The sequence below is a fragment of the Pieris brassicae genome, chromosome 5 (assembly GCF_905147105.1).
Source record: "Pieris brassicae chromosome 5, ilPieBrab1.1, whole genome shotgun sequence".
Lineage (NCBI taxonomy): Eukaryota > Metazoa > Arthropoda > Insecta > Lepidoptera > Pieridae > Pieris > Pieris brassicae.
This window is the reverse complement of record NC_059669.1, coordinates 20,128,318-20,147,011: the sequence shown is the minus strand read 5'-3', so window position 1 is coordinate 20,147,011 and position 18,694 is coordinate 20,128,318. Positions and strand designations below refer to the sequence as shown.

At 32.8% G+C, this 18,694-nt stretch overlaps 1 protein-coding gene across 3 annotated transcripts in view; it reads right to left on the bottom strand.

The window, feature by feature from the left end:
* LOC123710128 (G-protein coupled receptor Mth2-like) overlaps positions 1-18,694 on the bottom strand; it is a 74,612-nt gene that overhangs the window by 5,427 nt on the left and 50,491 nt on the right. Inside the window, exons 2-9 of one of the 3 annotated variants that reach the window (XM_045661851.1) lie at positions 16,324-16,390; positions 5,687-5,910; positions 3,833-4,059; positions 2,457-2,642; positions 2,105-2,183; positions 1,734-1,915; positions 1,502-1,627; positions 325-475 (exon numbers count right to left, since the gene is read on the bottom strand). In XM_045661851.1, the coding sequence (XP_045517807.1) occupies positions 325-475; positions 1,502-1,627; positions 1,734-1,915; positions 2,105-2,183; positions 2,457-2,642; positions 3,833-4,059; positions 5,687-5,910; positions 16,324-16,390 (1,242 nt within the window). The remainder of the gene's footprint in view (positions 1-324; positions 476-1,501; positions 1,628-1,733; positions 1,916-2,104; positions 2,184-2,456; positions 2,643-3,832; positions 4,060-5,686; positions 5,911-16,323; positions 16,391-18,694) is intronic. The other 2 variants (XM_045661849.1, XM_045661850.1) reach the window with 2 other exon arrangements.

Below are 18,694 nucleotides of genomic sequence, written 5' to 3'. Positions count from 1 at the left end.
TAATAAATTACACAAGATTGGTTCAATTCTATAAAACCAATCATAATTTCTTCCTGATCCCCTTTGTATTTAATAGACCTGGGGGCAAACGGGCAAGAGACTCACTCGATGTTGAGTTGATGATATCCAACGACACTCTCGATGCCATAGGATCACCAGTAAGAGGCCGGCAATGCCCTTTAAGAATTGGAACGCTCTTATCTTTAAGGACTCTAAGTGGAATTGGTTTGGATTTTTTTTAGTGAGCAGCAAAAGCGCTCAGTTATGGAATGACAGACGTCGAGGCAAGTTTTATTTCTAACGCAATTAAATAAATAGACTTACAATTTCTTATATTTCTTTAACCTCTGGTTGAAGTTGACTCGCGGCTCTCTGGTTGGTGAAGTTTCAGTGACGGCCAGAGGCTGACCCAGCACAGTGTTGAGTCGCACCCAATCATCAGATGTACTGAACTCTGAGTGTGTTAGGTCTAAGGCTACAAAAATATACTAAATTAAGGAAGTAACTAAATTTAATATTAAAAACCTTTTAATACTAAACTTTTTAATATCAAGTTGTTATTCTCTAGTCAAGTATACATTTGCTTAATGCGATATATATTTGATACAAATATCTATTGCTTAGTATTTAAAGTATGAAGTTTTTTATACAAAAAAAAGGTGATCTACAGTCGACACTCTTCTTTCAAATAGCAAATTGCTTTATACTGATTGTACGGTAATGCCATACAGAAGAGTTATACAAATTATGAAATGGCTACTATCGGGGTCGTAATAAATAAAACAAGGCACAATTTTTCTCCAAAACAAGTTAATTGAAACCTAATTTTTTACAAAATTTTACTGAGCCTATAAACCACGGGCTTTTAATTTCAGACAATAAAGATAAAACAAAGAGTGATTTCGTTCTTTTGTTACTACTAAATTAACATTTTACTAGCCATACACGCGAACAAAACACTTGCTCACAATAAAATACAATCACGAAAATTCAAATAAACAAAGGATTTAGCTTATGTTGGAGATTGTTATACTACAGTATAACAATTAAATGAGAACCTTAATGATTAAAAAATAATAAAAAAAGGTTTTTGATATGTCTTATTAAATATTATTATAGACTGTGCAATTGATGTTCTGTCTAAGCATGCATTTAACAGTCACGATTAAAGAAAACATCGTGAGGAAACCGACACGCCTTAGACTCAAAAAGTCGATGGTGTGTGTGTGAAAGGTTGATATAATTTACATAATTAAAAAAAATCCGTCGTTTCGCGTGCTTTATAGTGTGCGTCACCGTGACCACGCAGGCAGGCAGATTAGGCTGATTTCGTTAATCGTTGAAAGGTGTTTTCTTTGAATCATCCTAGTTACAAGTGCTATTTTATTTATGATAAGTATAGTAGTACTATCAATAAGTTACATAAATACCTCCTACGAGAATTTAGTCGGGGAAAAATCACTCCCAAATAAAGAATGTTGTAATTAATTTGTTGACTTACGTGAAACGTCCTTAAGCTTGTCATAATGCCGCACGAAAGCCCGGGAAGTGAAGAGAAATATAATTAAATTACTAAGTAGGATAACAGCTACTGGGCCATAGAAATACGGCAACGCGGCCTCGTCCGCTGCAAAAGAGAAAATTAAATTAGAACTGGTGGCCTAAATTATTATTTAAATTTTTTTTTAATTTTTGATTAACCTTTAGAGGTATTTCAAGTAATTAAGACTTACTTTTGAACCAACAGCCTTTTACACCGAAGTTAGGTTTTAAGTATGTACTAGGTACGGCCGGAGATAGGTCCATTGTTATTGTTATAATGAGTAATAGAATTGGTAGTAAGATTGCGTATGCGCAATACCATGCAAATCTTCGTCTCATACTCCTTCTACTTACTGAAGCGTTAATGTATCTTCTGAAAAAAAAAGGATTTTATATTTTTAAGTTTATATAGAAAAATAATGAAATTGTAAAGACTGCAATCGATATGCAACATAAGCATAGACAATTGTTATATTTTGGGGGAGTCTAAGCGGAATCGCTATTAAATATTCTAACAAAAGCTCCTCAGAACTTATTTAAATAAAATTCCAATTAATCTTACCTAACATTTAAATAAGTGTCAAAGCACATGACATTCAACCAGAAAAAACAGGAAACAAACGAAAACTGGATGAGGTAAGCTGTAAGAGAAAACATAATAATTGCATTAAATGTCAAAGAATACCAATCTATGTTGAACTGAACTATAACATGATTGTATCAATAATGTCTAAGTAAGTTTAATATTGTGTTTGTTGTTTTCTCTCTAAGTGTAAAATGTTTAGAACTGACTTTCAAATTGTCATTTAAATGTACATATTTTAATTCAGTTTATAATTATAATAAATCAGAGCATACATGAAATTATGACTGACATACATGGTTTCTTAATATATATCTATTTGGTACCTTACCCATTATAGAGCAAGCGGTGTTAGGAAAAGCATGTCCAGCCAGCTGCGTTGCCGCTAAACACGAAAATGCTATTGCTAAACACGTAGAATGGCAAGCCAGAGCCTTTCCATGTGTGTCTCTTAGCTCTGTTATGAAGATATACACTACCGCTGTGGCCAGAAGAAATGGTACTGATATTATTAACCCTGAAAATGCATTCGTTTATTTAGACTACATTCAGTCTGTATACTTCATTTATTATATTGAGCTATTTGGATTGGAATAAATTGTGACTTTATATGGAACTTAGGATAACGAGTAACAAGAAAAAAATATAAAAATGATATGAGAATAAGTTTTATTAATGTAATATAAATATTTTTTTTTTTTATAGAACAGGAGGCTCGCCTGCTGTTAAGTGATACCGCCCATGGACACTCTCAATGTCAGAGTGCCTGCGAATGCGTTGCCGGCCTATTAAGAATTATTTTTTATTCTCTTCTATTCTATTACAATTTCTTAGGGCCCTAAGTCGAATTGGTTCGGAAATACTTCAGTGGGCAGCTGGTCCCACATAGTGGTGGTGCGCGGCAAAACTGCCTTGAAAAACGCTCAGTTGTGGAACGTCGGACGTCGAGGTGATACGGGTGGAATTTTGTATTCTGCCTCGACGTCCGATGATGAAACTCAGCTGCAGGTATTAATCCGAACAACTCCTCTGAACACTTTCCATGGTAAATGCGGTAGAAGATACAGAGTGATCCCACATCACTAAGCAACGCCAAAGGATCAAGCCTCTATGAGAGGGATTGGTCGTCGACGATTCGAACCGCTTTTTCAATTTTTTTTCAAATTCCATTGAGTCAAGTGGAAGGAGCTTTTACCCCCGCCCAGAGGTGCGGCGAACAGTACTCAATGTGGGTCCGAATTTGCGCTTTATACATTGCAAGCCGTGAAGTACCGTCTTGCCTTGCTGAGCAGAACAAACTTTTTGGAGGCTAATTTATTGTGACCGTAAAATTGAACGTCTTTCGATATGTCATCTGATTTTAACATTAGTTTTTAGTTAGGAGTTTCTCATAATTTTTATATTAAAACCTAACAATATAAAGACTATCTTTTATCTGCGGGTATCCACATAATCTAACTATACGTAAAAGTATAAACATCGAAAGAAAACACTTTTTAACCGAATTGAAGCTATATATATATATTAATAAATCCGGTTAAAAAGTGTTTTCTTTCAATGTTTAAAAGCTATGTTAACAAAAGACAATACAAAAGTATAAATAATTTAGTCCACCTAAGCTCAGCTTAATATTAGAATGAAATGTTTTTAACCGTATATAAAATTTGGAACAATAAAAATAGTTAAATTAATTCACTACTTACTCACCGATTGCATAAGCGATAAGCGTGGGTGACGTTCCAGCTTCCTCAATAGGCGCTGAGAAGCAAACCAGTGGAAGCGTCACACCGGCCGGATTGGATTCGTTCCAAAACGTCTCCATACAAAAATTCCTTGTGCCCAACAACGGAGGCTTACTGAACGGCATGAAAAGAGAACCATTGAATAAAAGATAAAACTCATCTTCGCTCACTTTGTCCGGCTCCAATTTGTACCTGAAAAGTCATCAGATTTAGACTTGTGAAGACTCCGACATTGTGTCTGATTTTCTGGTTTTTGTTGGGCCTTTGATTACAATTTATTAAGATATTTAATGATATCCATTGTCCATGAGCTGTAAATAAATAATGATAACAAGAATAAATTATCGGCAGATTATAAAGTGAATAAATGTCTAACATCAACAATACAAACGGAATAGTGAAAAATAATGTTAATTTTTTTAAGTTTACATTAATATATATAAATCTCCTGTCACGATGTTTGTCCGCGATGGACTCCTAAACTACTTAACCGATTTTAAATTAAATTGGCACACCGTGAGCAGTCTGGTCCAACTTAAGAGATAGGATAGCTTAGATCTTTAATTATAGTCGCAATTTTATTTTATTGCAAATTATTTGTCTATAATTTGACAGTCTCAATTATCTATTAACTCCAAAAGATTCTAACAGATGTCGATACTTTTCGACTGGATTGAGTAAGTAATCAATAGATGGCACTGCCATGGTAAACCAACAAACGTGTCATATAAGCTACAATTCAATATCATGATTACCACATGTTATTGAGGCTAAAGTATAAATTAAATTTATTTTGTCGTAAACGAAATACCGTGAAATTCAATACAATTATTTCTACTTTTTTTATTTTTGGTGTTAGCATAGCCAACCACGTGTTACTTAGACCGAAGTGTAAATCAAATTCAAATTAAAGTGACGATAATACAGTGAAATTATTCTTTCGTGTAACGGTATTAAGGCTAACTAAAACCACATTAAGGAGAAACGAAGGTCGCGGGGGCAGCTAGTATCTTATAATTGCAAAATTGCAAATTGCAATTTTTTGTTTTCAGTTAGGTAGTAAATATTAAAAGTAATCGAATAAAATAAATAATATAATTTATTTCCCGTATTCGTTGAAGAAGTTTTATTTCAATCTAGGATCAACTTCCGCCCACTGCGGAATTTACCACACGTGTCTATAAGGCCAAGGCTAGATGTTATTTTTTAATGAACTATATTAGTTAAGGGCTAACAATATGGAATTATTTCTCAGTGAAAATTTCTAGTAACTAAAAAATCTTAAAATAGATACCATAAAACATTACTAAACATAGAATAATGATATTGTTAACCTGACTAACATTGCCCAAAAAAACCGAAGGAGAATCCATCCAATCATAAATCATAGTCATAAATTCATGTGAAATATAAAAAATAGTATAGTGAAAAAGTCTACGTTTTATTTTTATACTTATATATAGATTATACTTCTTTTTTAATTTGAACACAATTTGAATTTCCCTCGCACCGCGACAACTGTCAGAGATTGACAAATGACAGGACGGTGTGAACGTCGTCAAAAATTTGAAAAGAACTTCAAATACTTTTAAATTCAAAAATGAATTCGAGGTATTGTAAGTTTTTCTCTTTTCATTTTAAATTATATTAATTGGATCGCTAAAACTGGCTTATTTTATCACAGATTATGCCAAAGTTCTAGTAGAGAATGAACACTTTTGTAAAGAGTTTTTTTTTATTTGAGAAGTGTGTTTTCCCATACCATAATTACGAAAACAGACTGTACACATCAAAGATCATTACTATAAATAAAACTTACCTATCATAAGCACAAGGGTTCCCGACTATAGTTTCAAACACATTGCTATCGTAACTCCATATGTGCGTTTCATTAGCTTTGTGGAATATTGGCTGGAAAGTGAGGCTCGACCGGGCGCAGACTGTTTTTGTTTTTCCATTTTCGATTGTGACGCTCAAGTTTTGCCCGCTCGCGCAACATTTTGGCACGACTGGCAATTCTTTTTTCACTTCCTGCTCTTCATCCTGTTGAAGAAATGTATATATCAAATGTATGTGGATAATGAATTAATCATACTTATTATTACGTTTGACACATTTATTGAATTTCACGGATGGTAAGGATAAAGATTAGACAATGTTAAGACACGGTTATACTCGTAGTGTTTTAGCTGAAGCATAAATTACTAAAATATAAAGATATGAATAATATCAATAATGTGGCAATTCACTAGAATTAATCTTAATTATTAGTCGTAACACAGAGTAAATTTAGTTTATCGAACCAAAGCAAACATTTTACCTTTCAGAAATTTCTCATTACACGCAGTTAATAATTTATATAATAACATATTAATGTATATTAATCACGCCTTGGTAGGTGACACCACAGATCTCCATCGAACACAGACCTCTGCTGTGCGGACTCTAGAGTCTGTGCGGACTATATAACTCTTATTACTACGGCATTTAATTTATGCACAGATTATGTGTCAATACTGTAGGTACTATCTAAGTATAATAGCGTATGGCAACATAACAAGAAAAGGATTTAGCACTGTATCGACCAGAAATCCTACGACGAATACCTATCCGCATCCACTTTTATAACATTCGCCATACACGATCACGTGTGACCAGCTACAAAAATTTTACCACGTGAACGATGTATTTAGCTAATAAAGATAAACAAATATTAGGGTGTAACCTCCATTTGATACGTTCGGGAAAAGCCCGCCCAAAAGGCAATTAAAGGAAAGGACAGCTTAATTTGGTTGTCATTTAAGAATGATGAACTGCCTAATATAAATTCAGTTGGAGTATTTGAACTTATTCGTAAGGTTGAGGTTAGTTATTCTTGAAACAGCTCACGTATGTTTCTTGAAAATAATCATTATTATAAAATACCTGTCGCTGCTGTATAACCCGCATTAAGTCATGCTATACAGCGATTATATAATTGTATGTAAAATACAATATTTTTTTCTGAAATATCAACTTAGAAAAAATGCTATAAAAATATGCATTCCTTTATAGATTAAAAGTAAAAATTCATTAATTATGAACATAAGTCTGGTTTATTACTTTGCAACATTCTCGTTCTCTCGGGTTTGATTTCTTTGTTCTGCAAATTATTTTTAACTGTGATTATTTAACAGAAAGCTTATATAATTTGTACCAAGCTCTAACTCGCGTTTAAATAAGTAAAAAATCTAACATTTAGTACGCATTTTTACAATGTCCGAATATTATATGTGAATAAAACCATAACTAAATTAATTTAAAGTCAAAAATGTCTCTCCAAAACCCACGTAGGGTAAATTAACTAGCATTCATACATCCTTAATATGGCGGAAAAAGTTCAATATTGTCAGTGTCAGCTTGTTAGTAACGGGCTTTAATATAATGACATGTAATAATGCGGAAAATGTATACAAAAGATAGCGCCAGTACTCTGCAACTTCGAATGGCAACACCGAGATCGTACCGATATAGTTATCTCAATAAAGTATGTGGCAACATTACTAAAACTCTGAATCGGAATCGCTATTGGAACTTTTTTTTATACGAGACAACACATCATATTTGAATGAAAGGTTTTCTTTTATCAATTGGTCACGCTCACTGAAAAAAAAATCGCTATTCACTGTCATAACAATATTTCAACACCCTCTATCGAATGCAGCAATAGATTTTAGAATTTCGGTATCAAATCAGAATCAGTGTTGAACACCCTGATTAGATTACGGGTCTACAATGATTATTACAGTAAAAATTTGACAATATCATGATATTTGATTTCTTATATCTTGTCAATTTTACTGAATATTAAACTAAATATAAGATTTTTTTTCACGGCTGTTTAACTGAGGAGGATCATGTGGTGGGAATGGTCCATGGCCAAACTAAACACATGAGTGTTTTACGGCACTTGTGATAAGTTAGAGATAATTTAAAGTTAAAAGATAATATTAATTTCTCAAATAAGCTCTTTAGCAAAAATACTATTACTAACGATGTGTTTGAAATAAAGTTGATTATTTAAATGTATTTTCCAACTAAAGAGTGCCAATAGTTTATTAAATTTATCAGAAACGTATTATGTCGTGAATTGAGTTGTTATTTTGTTTCCATTGTAACGAAAACTACTAAACCCCCAACCTTTAGAATCACTATTTACTATATTTGCCGTTTAGTAGTAGTATGCCGTTTTCTATAAATTAAATTCTGGCATTGTTGTTTCAAAAGTGACATTGGGGAACTTCTGGATGAGAGTTAGGGGTTGTAAGCCGTGCCAATCTAAGAGGTTGTGCATTCAGTTGTCTAGATAAAATTATTATTACAATTTAAATGATAAAATGAAACGACTAAACTTTTAAATTTATTTTAGTGTATTATTAACTTCTGTATTCGCAGGCTCCTTGACCATTTCGTCAAGGTGGTCGGCTCCCTGTAGATCCAGAGTAATCTCCCGCGCGTATTGGACGAAGAGGAGGCCAACGTCCCGGAATTGACCAAAAAAGATGTTGATAATGATCATTCATTATATTTATTAATATTATTTATATATGCAGCCTAAACGTAGGATATCACTCTATTGTAAGTTATGAATTATTGTTTCCTATTAAAAGTTTCATTCTTAAAACGAGCGTAGCAAATAAATAGTAAAACGTATACGTATAAAACGTAAACGTATATCGTAGAAATATAAATATATATATATAATATAATATATATTTATATTTCTACGATATAAATAAATAAATATATATATATAATTTAGACGTAACGCGTTGACGAAATACTACTTAAACTAATTAAATATGACAAAAAGGAATGCTTGCAGATAAACAGACACAGCAATTCAATTTATTTTAAATCCATCTTTATTATCCTCAACTCGGAAAGTTTCCCGGAAAACATAACCAGTAAAAACCATTTTATCTTAACAAAATACGACTGAAGTCGTGAAAAACAAACATCAGTTGAAAATACGAGCGACCTCTGTCCAAAGTTTTGTGTGAGGTTGATACAATTTGTTTTATAAGGTTTTTCCCAGTGGAAACCTGCGTGACGTCACTGTCAACCAACGCGAGGAAGCCAGGTGAACTTTACACAACTTTCTTTGTGTTGTAACGTAAACACTGAAATGTTTTCACCTTTTTACGTGAACTTTTGCTGTATACAAAAGGGAACGGAAAAATCTAATCTAAATTTGTTTCGCTTTGAATTTTGACCGCTTCTCTCTACTCTTAATAAGTGAACAAATGGCATATAGCCTAGATATCCTAGGTAAGTTAAAGCATAATTACTTCAAAAAAGAATATAAAGTCTTACTATTGATAAATAATATTTATTAAATTTCGATATTTAAATGCATAGTACGAATACATATATTTTATATGTACCCACACTATTATTTTACACTTTCGCATTCAATGTAGTCACGTTTTGTGTGAAATGAAAGGCGAAGTCGAGACCAGGCGCTGATAAAATCACTTCGGTGTTAGTTTTGTTACCTAATTAAATCAATTATAATGCGGAAATGTCAGAGAGACTGTCTGCGAGGCCAAATAATCACACTAGGCGTTCACAATTGCTAGCAGTTCCGCGAGTGCGTACAAATTTTTTAAAGCACTATTTTAACGCGTATGCGCTCCCTCAATGCTACTGAGTATTGAGGTCAACGAGACTGTCATACAGTTGCACACTGGCTGAATTCACAAGGATTGAATTTTTTATAATTTGTTATAAAAAGGTTAGGTTTTATGTAGTTTTGTTTTGTTTTTTGTAATATTATGTTCTTAGTTTAAATTTGTTGTTTTAGTATGAAGTTAATAAAATAATTGAAAAAAGCAAAATAAATTTATAACTTTCTGTTTGTGTCATAACTGTCAAAATTAAATTTCGCGCCTTCCAAATGTAGTGACACTGATAATTTAATATGAATTGACATTGCTCTGTTCCACCTCTGTGTTATAAATATTGTACTGATGTTTATTTTAAAATAAATAACAGTTCCTGAAGTGTTTCATTATATAAAAAGATGACACTAGCTTTCAGCTTTAAATATTTGTGATTTTGAAATTTCAACTCTTAAAAATTCTAATACATTATAGAATTTAAAAAATAAATCTTTCAATTTGAAATTATTTAAACTTTAGTTTTAATTCAGTTACGTTAGTAAGTAGGCAGTGTTGGTCTAGTGGCTTCAGCGTGCAACTCTCATCCCTCAGTTCGTAGGTTTGATCCCCGGCTGTGCACCAATGGACTTTCTTCTCTATGTACGCATTTAACAATCGCTCGGTGAAGGAAAACATCGTGAGGAAACCGGCTTGCCTTAGACCCAAAAAGTCGACGGCTTGCGTCAGGCACAGAAGGCTGATCACTTATAAGATTAACAAATAATCATGAAACAAATACAGAAATCTGAGGCCCAGACCTACTAAGGTTGTAGCGCTGTTGATTTAGTTATTTTAAAAGTTAGTTAGTTATTTTTTTATAAAATTAAGCCAAATTAAAATATTGTCGTTGTAAAAAGGGGCAATGGAAGTTCAACATATCTTTACATGGATATTTATGGCAAAATATGCATTTACACTTCAGCGAAGTTGCAATCTATACAAATATTGTAAAACTAAAAAGTTTGCTTAAACATACTTACCTCAGAAACTACTGATTGAAATTTTAAATATTTTTTTGTAATGGCTATAGGACATTGTCGCAACGGGATCAAGGTGGGTAAAACACGGCTAGTATACATAATTAAACAATAATTCTAACTTAAAAAAATATATTTAAAAGAGGTTTATTTTAGAATATTTACACATACTCAATAATGTAGCAAAGTTTCGACGCCAAGCGTTCGCAGGAAATGGAATTTAGGGGTGGCTTTAACACGTGAATGCCCGTGTCATGAACGTGAGAACGTGTTTAACGTTTTCAATTTCGCTAATAATTCATTATTTAACATCGAATATATAAATTTAAAAATAACGGTTTGTTAAGATAATTTACATAAGACGAATTAGGTGAACAAATGGTGAATAATGTCATGTTTTTAAGACTAGGTAGATTGTAACTTGTACTGTAAAAATGTATTATATATGATGTGGTGTATAAAAAATGTGTGCGAGTACTAGTTTACACACGTAAGAAATGAAACATGACCTTATTTTTTGAAAAATGATCTACTATATGCAATTTTACAGAAATTTGGTAAAATAAAGTTAAATTAGATTATCAAAAGTCTTTTATTATCATAGACATGAATACAAATAATACAATTATATCATTTTACCTTATTACTACTAAGATTATTACAGAATTTCATTAATTGTAATAGAATTATTACTATCATTGTTATGGTTATTATATATTTTTGTTATTAATGGCTTCGAATCTATTCGTATCAATCAAGAAAAAGATGGCGCGTAACGGAATTATGTGACGCGTAACCAAAAATGTGACGGTATTTTTTTTACAACGCCGATAAAGAAGTTTCACTTCAATAAAATATATTTGGGAAATATTATTAACTCGTACTTATATATTGGTATATTTACGACAATTTATTGATAAACTTTTTAACTTCTCCGTGACAAACTTAAAATTGTATTAATAATTATCATAAAGGTTTATTAAAGTATTCTATTTGATTAGATATATGATATTGTATTTCTATCTAATGGCAGTCATTAAACAATTCTAAATTTAAAACGAATCGCTGAAACATAGTATCTACTAGATTCTTCTACAGTAATCGCATTTTACAATTCGAAATTTAAATTTACGTAGCAATAAACTCGTATTTCGGATATAGAGTAACATATCAATGTCGATATTATTCGATTATATGCCAATTTGAAAAAGAGCACGAGCGAGGCCGCAAGTGTAGAAACTTCATCGCAATCTCTGTAAGTGGGTCCCATTGAGACGCGGGTTTATCGGGCTTTATTAGTTATTTATTCTAACATATTGCTCCGAGCCTGGGAAATGTCCTTCATGTAAATTGCATTGTTTTTCTTTCCAAGACCGCCACTAGTTATGTAGGTAATTTATGTCCGACCTTTGCCTTCAAAGGGCAAATAGATGATAAGTATACAATATTACGAAAATATTAAATTGGCGTTAGTTGTTTTTTTTATATAAAATATATAAAAGCTTTTACAAACTGTTAGATATAGACAAGTTTTTAAAGAAAAACACTACATTTATTCAACGTTTATAACACAGGTTTAAAGTTTAATCAACAAAAATTTTAGAAATTTCCCATTGAGCACATTTATCTCATTTCTTACAAGAGAAAAAATTTAAAAGTACATCTATATCACGGTGCTATCGTGTATATTATACTGCATTAAAGTCCATCTGTCAAAAACCTTCGCAAGCGTATTGGAACATTTCGTACTACTGGTACTATTTTGTCCATCTCAGGAGGCAAGGTATTGTAAAAACTCTCTCTGAAATAAGTTATATTACTGCGATATACGTTCAAAAATCCCACGCAAACTAAACTTCACTTAAACGTATAAAAAAGTACACAAACAATATACTTTAAATTAGGGCTTAGATTATATATTACTGAGGACAAAGCACTTATGATTTGAATTAGTATTTCTTAATTTGATTACAAGTTTTCGTTGCGAAATGAGGCTTCTTAAAATGTCTTTCTTGAAATGTCTTTACTTTATTACGTAATTGTATTCGTAGTTCTCTACGTATAGTAAACTAGGAGTAATTTTTACAACAATTATATTACTGTAAGTATAAATTAATTTAAACGGTAGTGTTATTAGGTTAAGCATCCGACTCTTAACTCTGAGATCGTGCGTTTGAATCTTAACTGGATTTCATTGCCATGTGAAATAATTCGAATTTGCATTCTCAAGGATTGCCAAATATGGCTTTTTTCCGTCACAGAATGCTGATCCCCCTACTTGTCTATTAAGAAATGTATATACAGAAGTGCAAAGCCAAGAACAAAACTGGTAGCGCAGTGGTTATTTAGCAAAACAATGAGCTGGTATTTATATAGTGTTTAAAACAAAATCATACCCCTTTACATCAACACAAACTGCCACTTATTTTCTATCGTGTTTGAAATATTAATAGAACAGGGAAAACGTACGTATTTCACACAAGTCCATATCATTCATAACGTCCAGCACATTGACATTTGACAGCTGCCGTAACGTCACATTCATATTAATAATGCCATTACGATTTAAATTTTATCTCTGGTAATATTGTGAAGTAAGACGACCCAACGACGCTGTGTATCTTGTAAAATATGAAGTTAACTTGACTAAATTGAAACTTATAGATTTTGTGATATATATTCCGCATTTCGCTTGTCATACCGTAAGCAATAGCCTTATATATCAGAGAAACATGAATAACAATGATAGATATAGATGTATAGATATTTGTGTAATGTCTTATTATTAGTTTTAGCTCTTATCTTCTATTCACGGTCAATAAAAAAAATGATCTCGTAACGGATACGAAAACTGAGTCCAAGGCCTTATAAGGTTCTAGCGTCACTGATCTCTTTTATATCTTCTATGCTTCTATGACTACTGTTGCATATCAGTAGTGTAGTGTAGTGAAGTGTGGATTCAGTTTCCGCACTTGAAAGTTAGGTCCATTGTGCGTTCAGTCCTGGCTAATAAAGCCTAGCCTAGCCTTCCAGAAGCTCAAAGGTTTCATGGGCACTTCACAGCTTGGATATAGGTGGCTTAGGTTAGGAAACAATGTTTGTTTGAGACGTAAAATCGAAATACCCTTTTTTTTAAATGACGTGATGATGCGCTTACGCATGCCCGCGCCATGGTGGTCGAGCTTAACGCGGGGACTGTGGGGCAGGGTCTACACTCAAAACCCTCTGCTAATCAGAGGAGTAGCGAGAACCCAGCCACTAAAAACACCTCAGCTCTTTCCATGCCCTTGTGATGGCATTTTAACCAAGCTACCCATTTCCGAAATAGAAAACTCAATCACGACCTGCGATTCCGGGCCACTCAAGACCAGTATAGAGAGAGATAGATAGATAGTAAATAGAGATTTATAACAAATGGTGAGAAAATAACGTCATATTTAAATATTAAAGATGAATATTGAATTGAATATTCTAAAGGGATACACAATCCGAGATTTCGTTGGTACATTTGAAAGGACTTGTTGTTAGAATTTCAATATATATTCCGTCTTATTCGTAAAAGTATAAGCCTCTATTAAATAAATTCTTGTCAACAATATTATCAAATGGACAAAAGATTTATTGGATTTGATACTTTTCTTAGTGTACACACATAAGAAGTGAAACTTCTTTATGACCTTATTTGTCAAAAAATGATCTTATATATGCAACTTTACAGAAATGGGTTAAATAAAGTTAAATTAGATGATGTTTAACAAAATGCTTTTATTATCTATTTATTTATGCATGAATACAAAAAATACAATTATTTCCTTTTACCTTATTACTATAAAGATTATTACAGAATTTCATTAATTGTAATAGAAATATTAGTATAATTGTTATCGTTATTATATACTTTTGTTATTAATGGCTTCGAATGTCTTCGAATCAACCAAGTGGTGGGGACAAAAAAAAATAATCCAAAAATGTGACGGTAATTTTTCAACAATTCTGGAGATACCATCAAAACAATAATTATCATTTCGATAGATCTTGTAGGCTGCCGTCTTAACTAGGTATATATCGCCTTTGAAAATTTATAATTATTTTTAGGCTTTAAAAAGCAAATCCACATTCCAATTAAGTCAAAATCTCCGACAATTAGTTATATGTAAAATAGCTATTTCATTAGCAGTATATGAAACAGTAATACAATATTAATTATTTACATCATTAAGGCAAGGTTACATATTACGAGATACGTGCCAAGCGTTAATAAGGGGTTCTAGCAAAGCTATGAAATCGTGTTGTCTTATCTTGGTGCGTGACAAGCAAGATGCGAGAGTCCCTTTGACAACTGATAAACACCTACACTACTTCTAATATTATCTGTAGTAGACTGAATTCGAGCATGGACTTTGTAATGGGTGTAATTGTATGTTGGAATATGAACAAGGTACTATGTAACTGTTATTATTTAGTTCCTTCTCGCTATAGACGTGATACTAATAAATATCAAACCTTTTTTGTAGCAAATTATGAATAAAGCTAATAAATTCAGATAATATGCCACATGAGTCTCAGTTATATTATAGCGTGAAATATTCGCTCGCGGCACTGCTAGCAATTGCGACCGATTTACCGACTATGGTTCTACTTGGAGTGACAGTCCCTCCAACGTTACCCCATTATGTACTACCTGTAAGACTTCTAAATTTTTATATTGCGTATTTATTATGTTGCGAGATTTATGCGGTACATCGAGGGTACGAACATACTTCATGAACTAAAACTTCGATTTGTCTATGTACGACTTTTTTGGCTGACTGTGAACAATACATTACACATTACTATAGGACTCCCGTATTGAATAATATAGAGTATAACTCAATTCATAATAGTTTTGACGGTAAATCTTAACTTTATAAATATAAAATAGTAAGAAATGTGTGCCGTTTGTGTCATATGCTTATTTGTCATAGGTGTATGTTGTGTAAGTACATTCTGAGGGTTTATTTTTCTTTTTTTTTATTATGAGAGGTTGTCAATCGTTATATATCTATATAGTATTTGTAGGTACCACATAAATTTATTCTATGATTTCTTAAAATTCTAAATAATAGGTACATCATAGTGTGTAGTAGGAAAGTGCGTATGCGGAAGCTTCAAAAGCGTTCCAATAAAGCCTTATCTAAGAAGTACGTGTCCGTAAGTCACTAAAGGGCGCCTCCAAGACATTGCACCCACTCGAGCCTTCACTAGAACCTCGCTTAATTGAATGGGAACCTTTTATAAACTCTCAATAAATATGATAATTCGACGTTGAATAGCATTTTTGAGATATGGATAGCAGTTACCGCCCACTGAATTTTGTACGTACAAAGCGTTCGATTCTTAAGGCCCCGTGGTATATTTGTATGAGATATGAAGGTTTAATTAGGACACTTTTGTGTGAAGCAGAATACTGCTTCATTCATAAAAAATCATTCGTATAACATGTATTTATATATAATAATAATATAAACTTCTGTTCTACGTTTCCGTTTTAATGCATATAAACGCTCTTCCAAAACGTTCTATATATTTTTACGTGTATGTAAAGATAAATTTGGCCAGCGTGGATGTGACAGGAAACAAGCGTGTCCATACTGAAACGGTTACAGATAATATGAATTGATTTTGTACAGAAAATCATACCGAGACTGGAAGACAGGACAACTTCGATGCAGTTCCCCTACACACTGGACCGATCAAGTAAAGGCCATACTATTCTCAAGTATAGGTCTTACAATTACCCAGGCGCAGAGGCTTGCTGAAGACAGGGGAGACCAGTAACACAACCTACAAAAATGATGAGCGTGACTGAGAAGAAAGATAAATTATTGATGAATAATTCACGATCACCCAGACACTTTTAGCTTATCAAATTAAAAAAAGCAGCCAGTTAAGATGCACGCGATATAACATTAACGAGGCGACGGTATTTATAAGCGAACCACGTCAGATCCGCACAAAATAAAACACTAAAACCTGTCATTCCTTACTTACTGAAATAGCATCACAGCTATTTCTCGATAAAAGATTTATTTCCGATAGCTTTTAACGTATAAATAAGATACACTGGAAGTGTTTTAACAAAATTAGGCTTATTCGGAAACTGAGACTCGTATTTCAACCAACATACTCAGACTCAGTAATTTTTTTCTGAAGAACGGCGCACCCTAGCGAATAACCTGAATGATCTATTAGTTAATTAGTGATTAAAGGAAACAGGAAAGGTATACCTCTTAAGATTACAAAATATGATCCCAAAATGATTTGATTTAAATCTTTGCTAAGTAATTATCGTAAATGTTTGTCACTGAATGATGAACTCAACTCAAACAATTGTTACTGTCTTTCATTGTTTTGTCAAATTTTCTTAATTATTAATTACTTTGTAAAACCAATTTCTAATAATAGGAACTTGCCCTTTCTACCAAATGCCGATCCAAATAAATTTGGCATCATCTGGTGTCACGCATTTGGATGTACAAAATGACCAGGTCACAATCTGAGACCAATACATTAAAGTTTGTAGCGCCGCTGTTTTTTATGTTCAGTATTTTATTGGGTCTTTAAAACCGGTCAAAAGAAAACGATACAAAAACTTACCCAACAACCCACCTATAAACAATTGCATATCAAGGTATTTGTCAGTTCTTCCATTATTAAAACCCTCATTAAGGTTACAAATTTCGTAATTAAATTTAAAATAAATCAATACTATTGTGAAGCACGCAACAAAAATCAGTATAATTAAACTCGTTAAATATTAACTGAGATTTACGTATTGGAATGTATGAAAGTTACATTAACTGAAACAATCACTTAATAAGATTAACTATACAAAGGCGAAATACAATATCCTCTGATTACCGTTATTCGATTCATAAATCCGTTTAAACTTTAACCCGTCAGTGGTCTCAGTTGAAATTCAATAACTTTGATCCCTCAGGCTTCGACGGTGATCTAGAATCAGCCATAACCGGTTTTAATGTAACGGCGTATTGTTATACTATGAATTTATCTTTAAATGATTGCTCCTATGTATTAGAGTATTTTAATCTAATCAGCAAATTAAAGATACTTTAATGAAAGAGTAAAACAGTGTTGGCCTAGTGGCTTCAGCGTGCGGCTCTCATGACTGAGGTTGTTGCTTCGAGCCCCGGCTGTGCGCCAATGGAGTTTCTTTCTATGTGCGCATTTAACATTCGCTCGAACCGAGAACGAAAATATCGTGAGGAAACTGAGTGTCCGGCACAATCAGCTGATCACCTACTTGCAAATGATCACGAAAGATTCATAAAAATGAGGCTCAGACCTAAAAGGTTGTAGTGATACTGAGTTTTTTATGTTAAAAATTTGATTGGCTCTTTCGATTAGAGTTTCGAATAGGTACTAGAGGCTTATCTAACTTTAAAAAACTCTGTATATCAAAATATTTGTCAGCTTTTAAATACAATAAACATCGCGATCATTATCACAGTAGTACATGACATTTTATCATAAGTTGTAACACTTATCCGTTCGCGCGATAGCGTGTAAGTTATGAAAACAGTTAATTGTAATTTATGTCCCAGTTTATTACTTAGGATGCTGTCGTTAAAACTAACAAACCTAATCTATGGTTATAAGCCGCTTATAATTCAACAACGTCAGTACTATTTATTTGCTGAAGATATGATAAATTGTAATCCTACGAAGATATATTTTTAGAACGTATTTGTTATTTGAGGTCCTATCAATATAGCGAGTTTTATTTTTATTTATAGCGAATAACAATACTGATTATTAACCTCAAGTACATACTACATACCCATTAGAACGCGATACCTCCAAAACCTGATGTGGCCGTGTTTGAATCGAAAATGTGACTTGGGTCATCCGGCTCTCTGTTGCCTGGCGTGAGTGCAGGAACCTTGCTTAACAAAAAGTACTCAAAAAAGGCCTGAATGCACAGATTAAAATGATCTACAATTTGATTTGCCTTTGATATATTTTCTATGACTAATCCTCCCAACGTAGGCAGGCTAATGTTAGGTCATAGTTCTTCGGTTCAATGCTTAGAATGACCGAGGTCCAGTGCCAAATCACTGTACAATAAGTCGAAGAGCAAAGAAATTT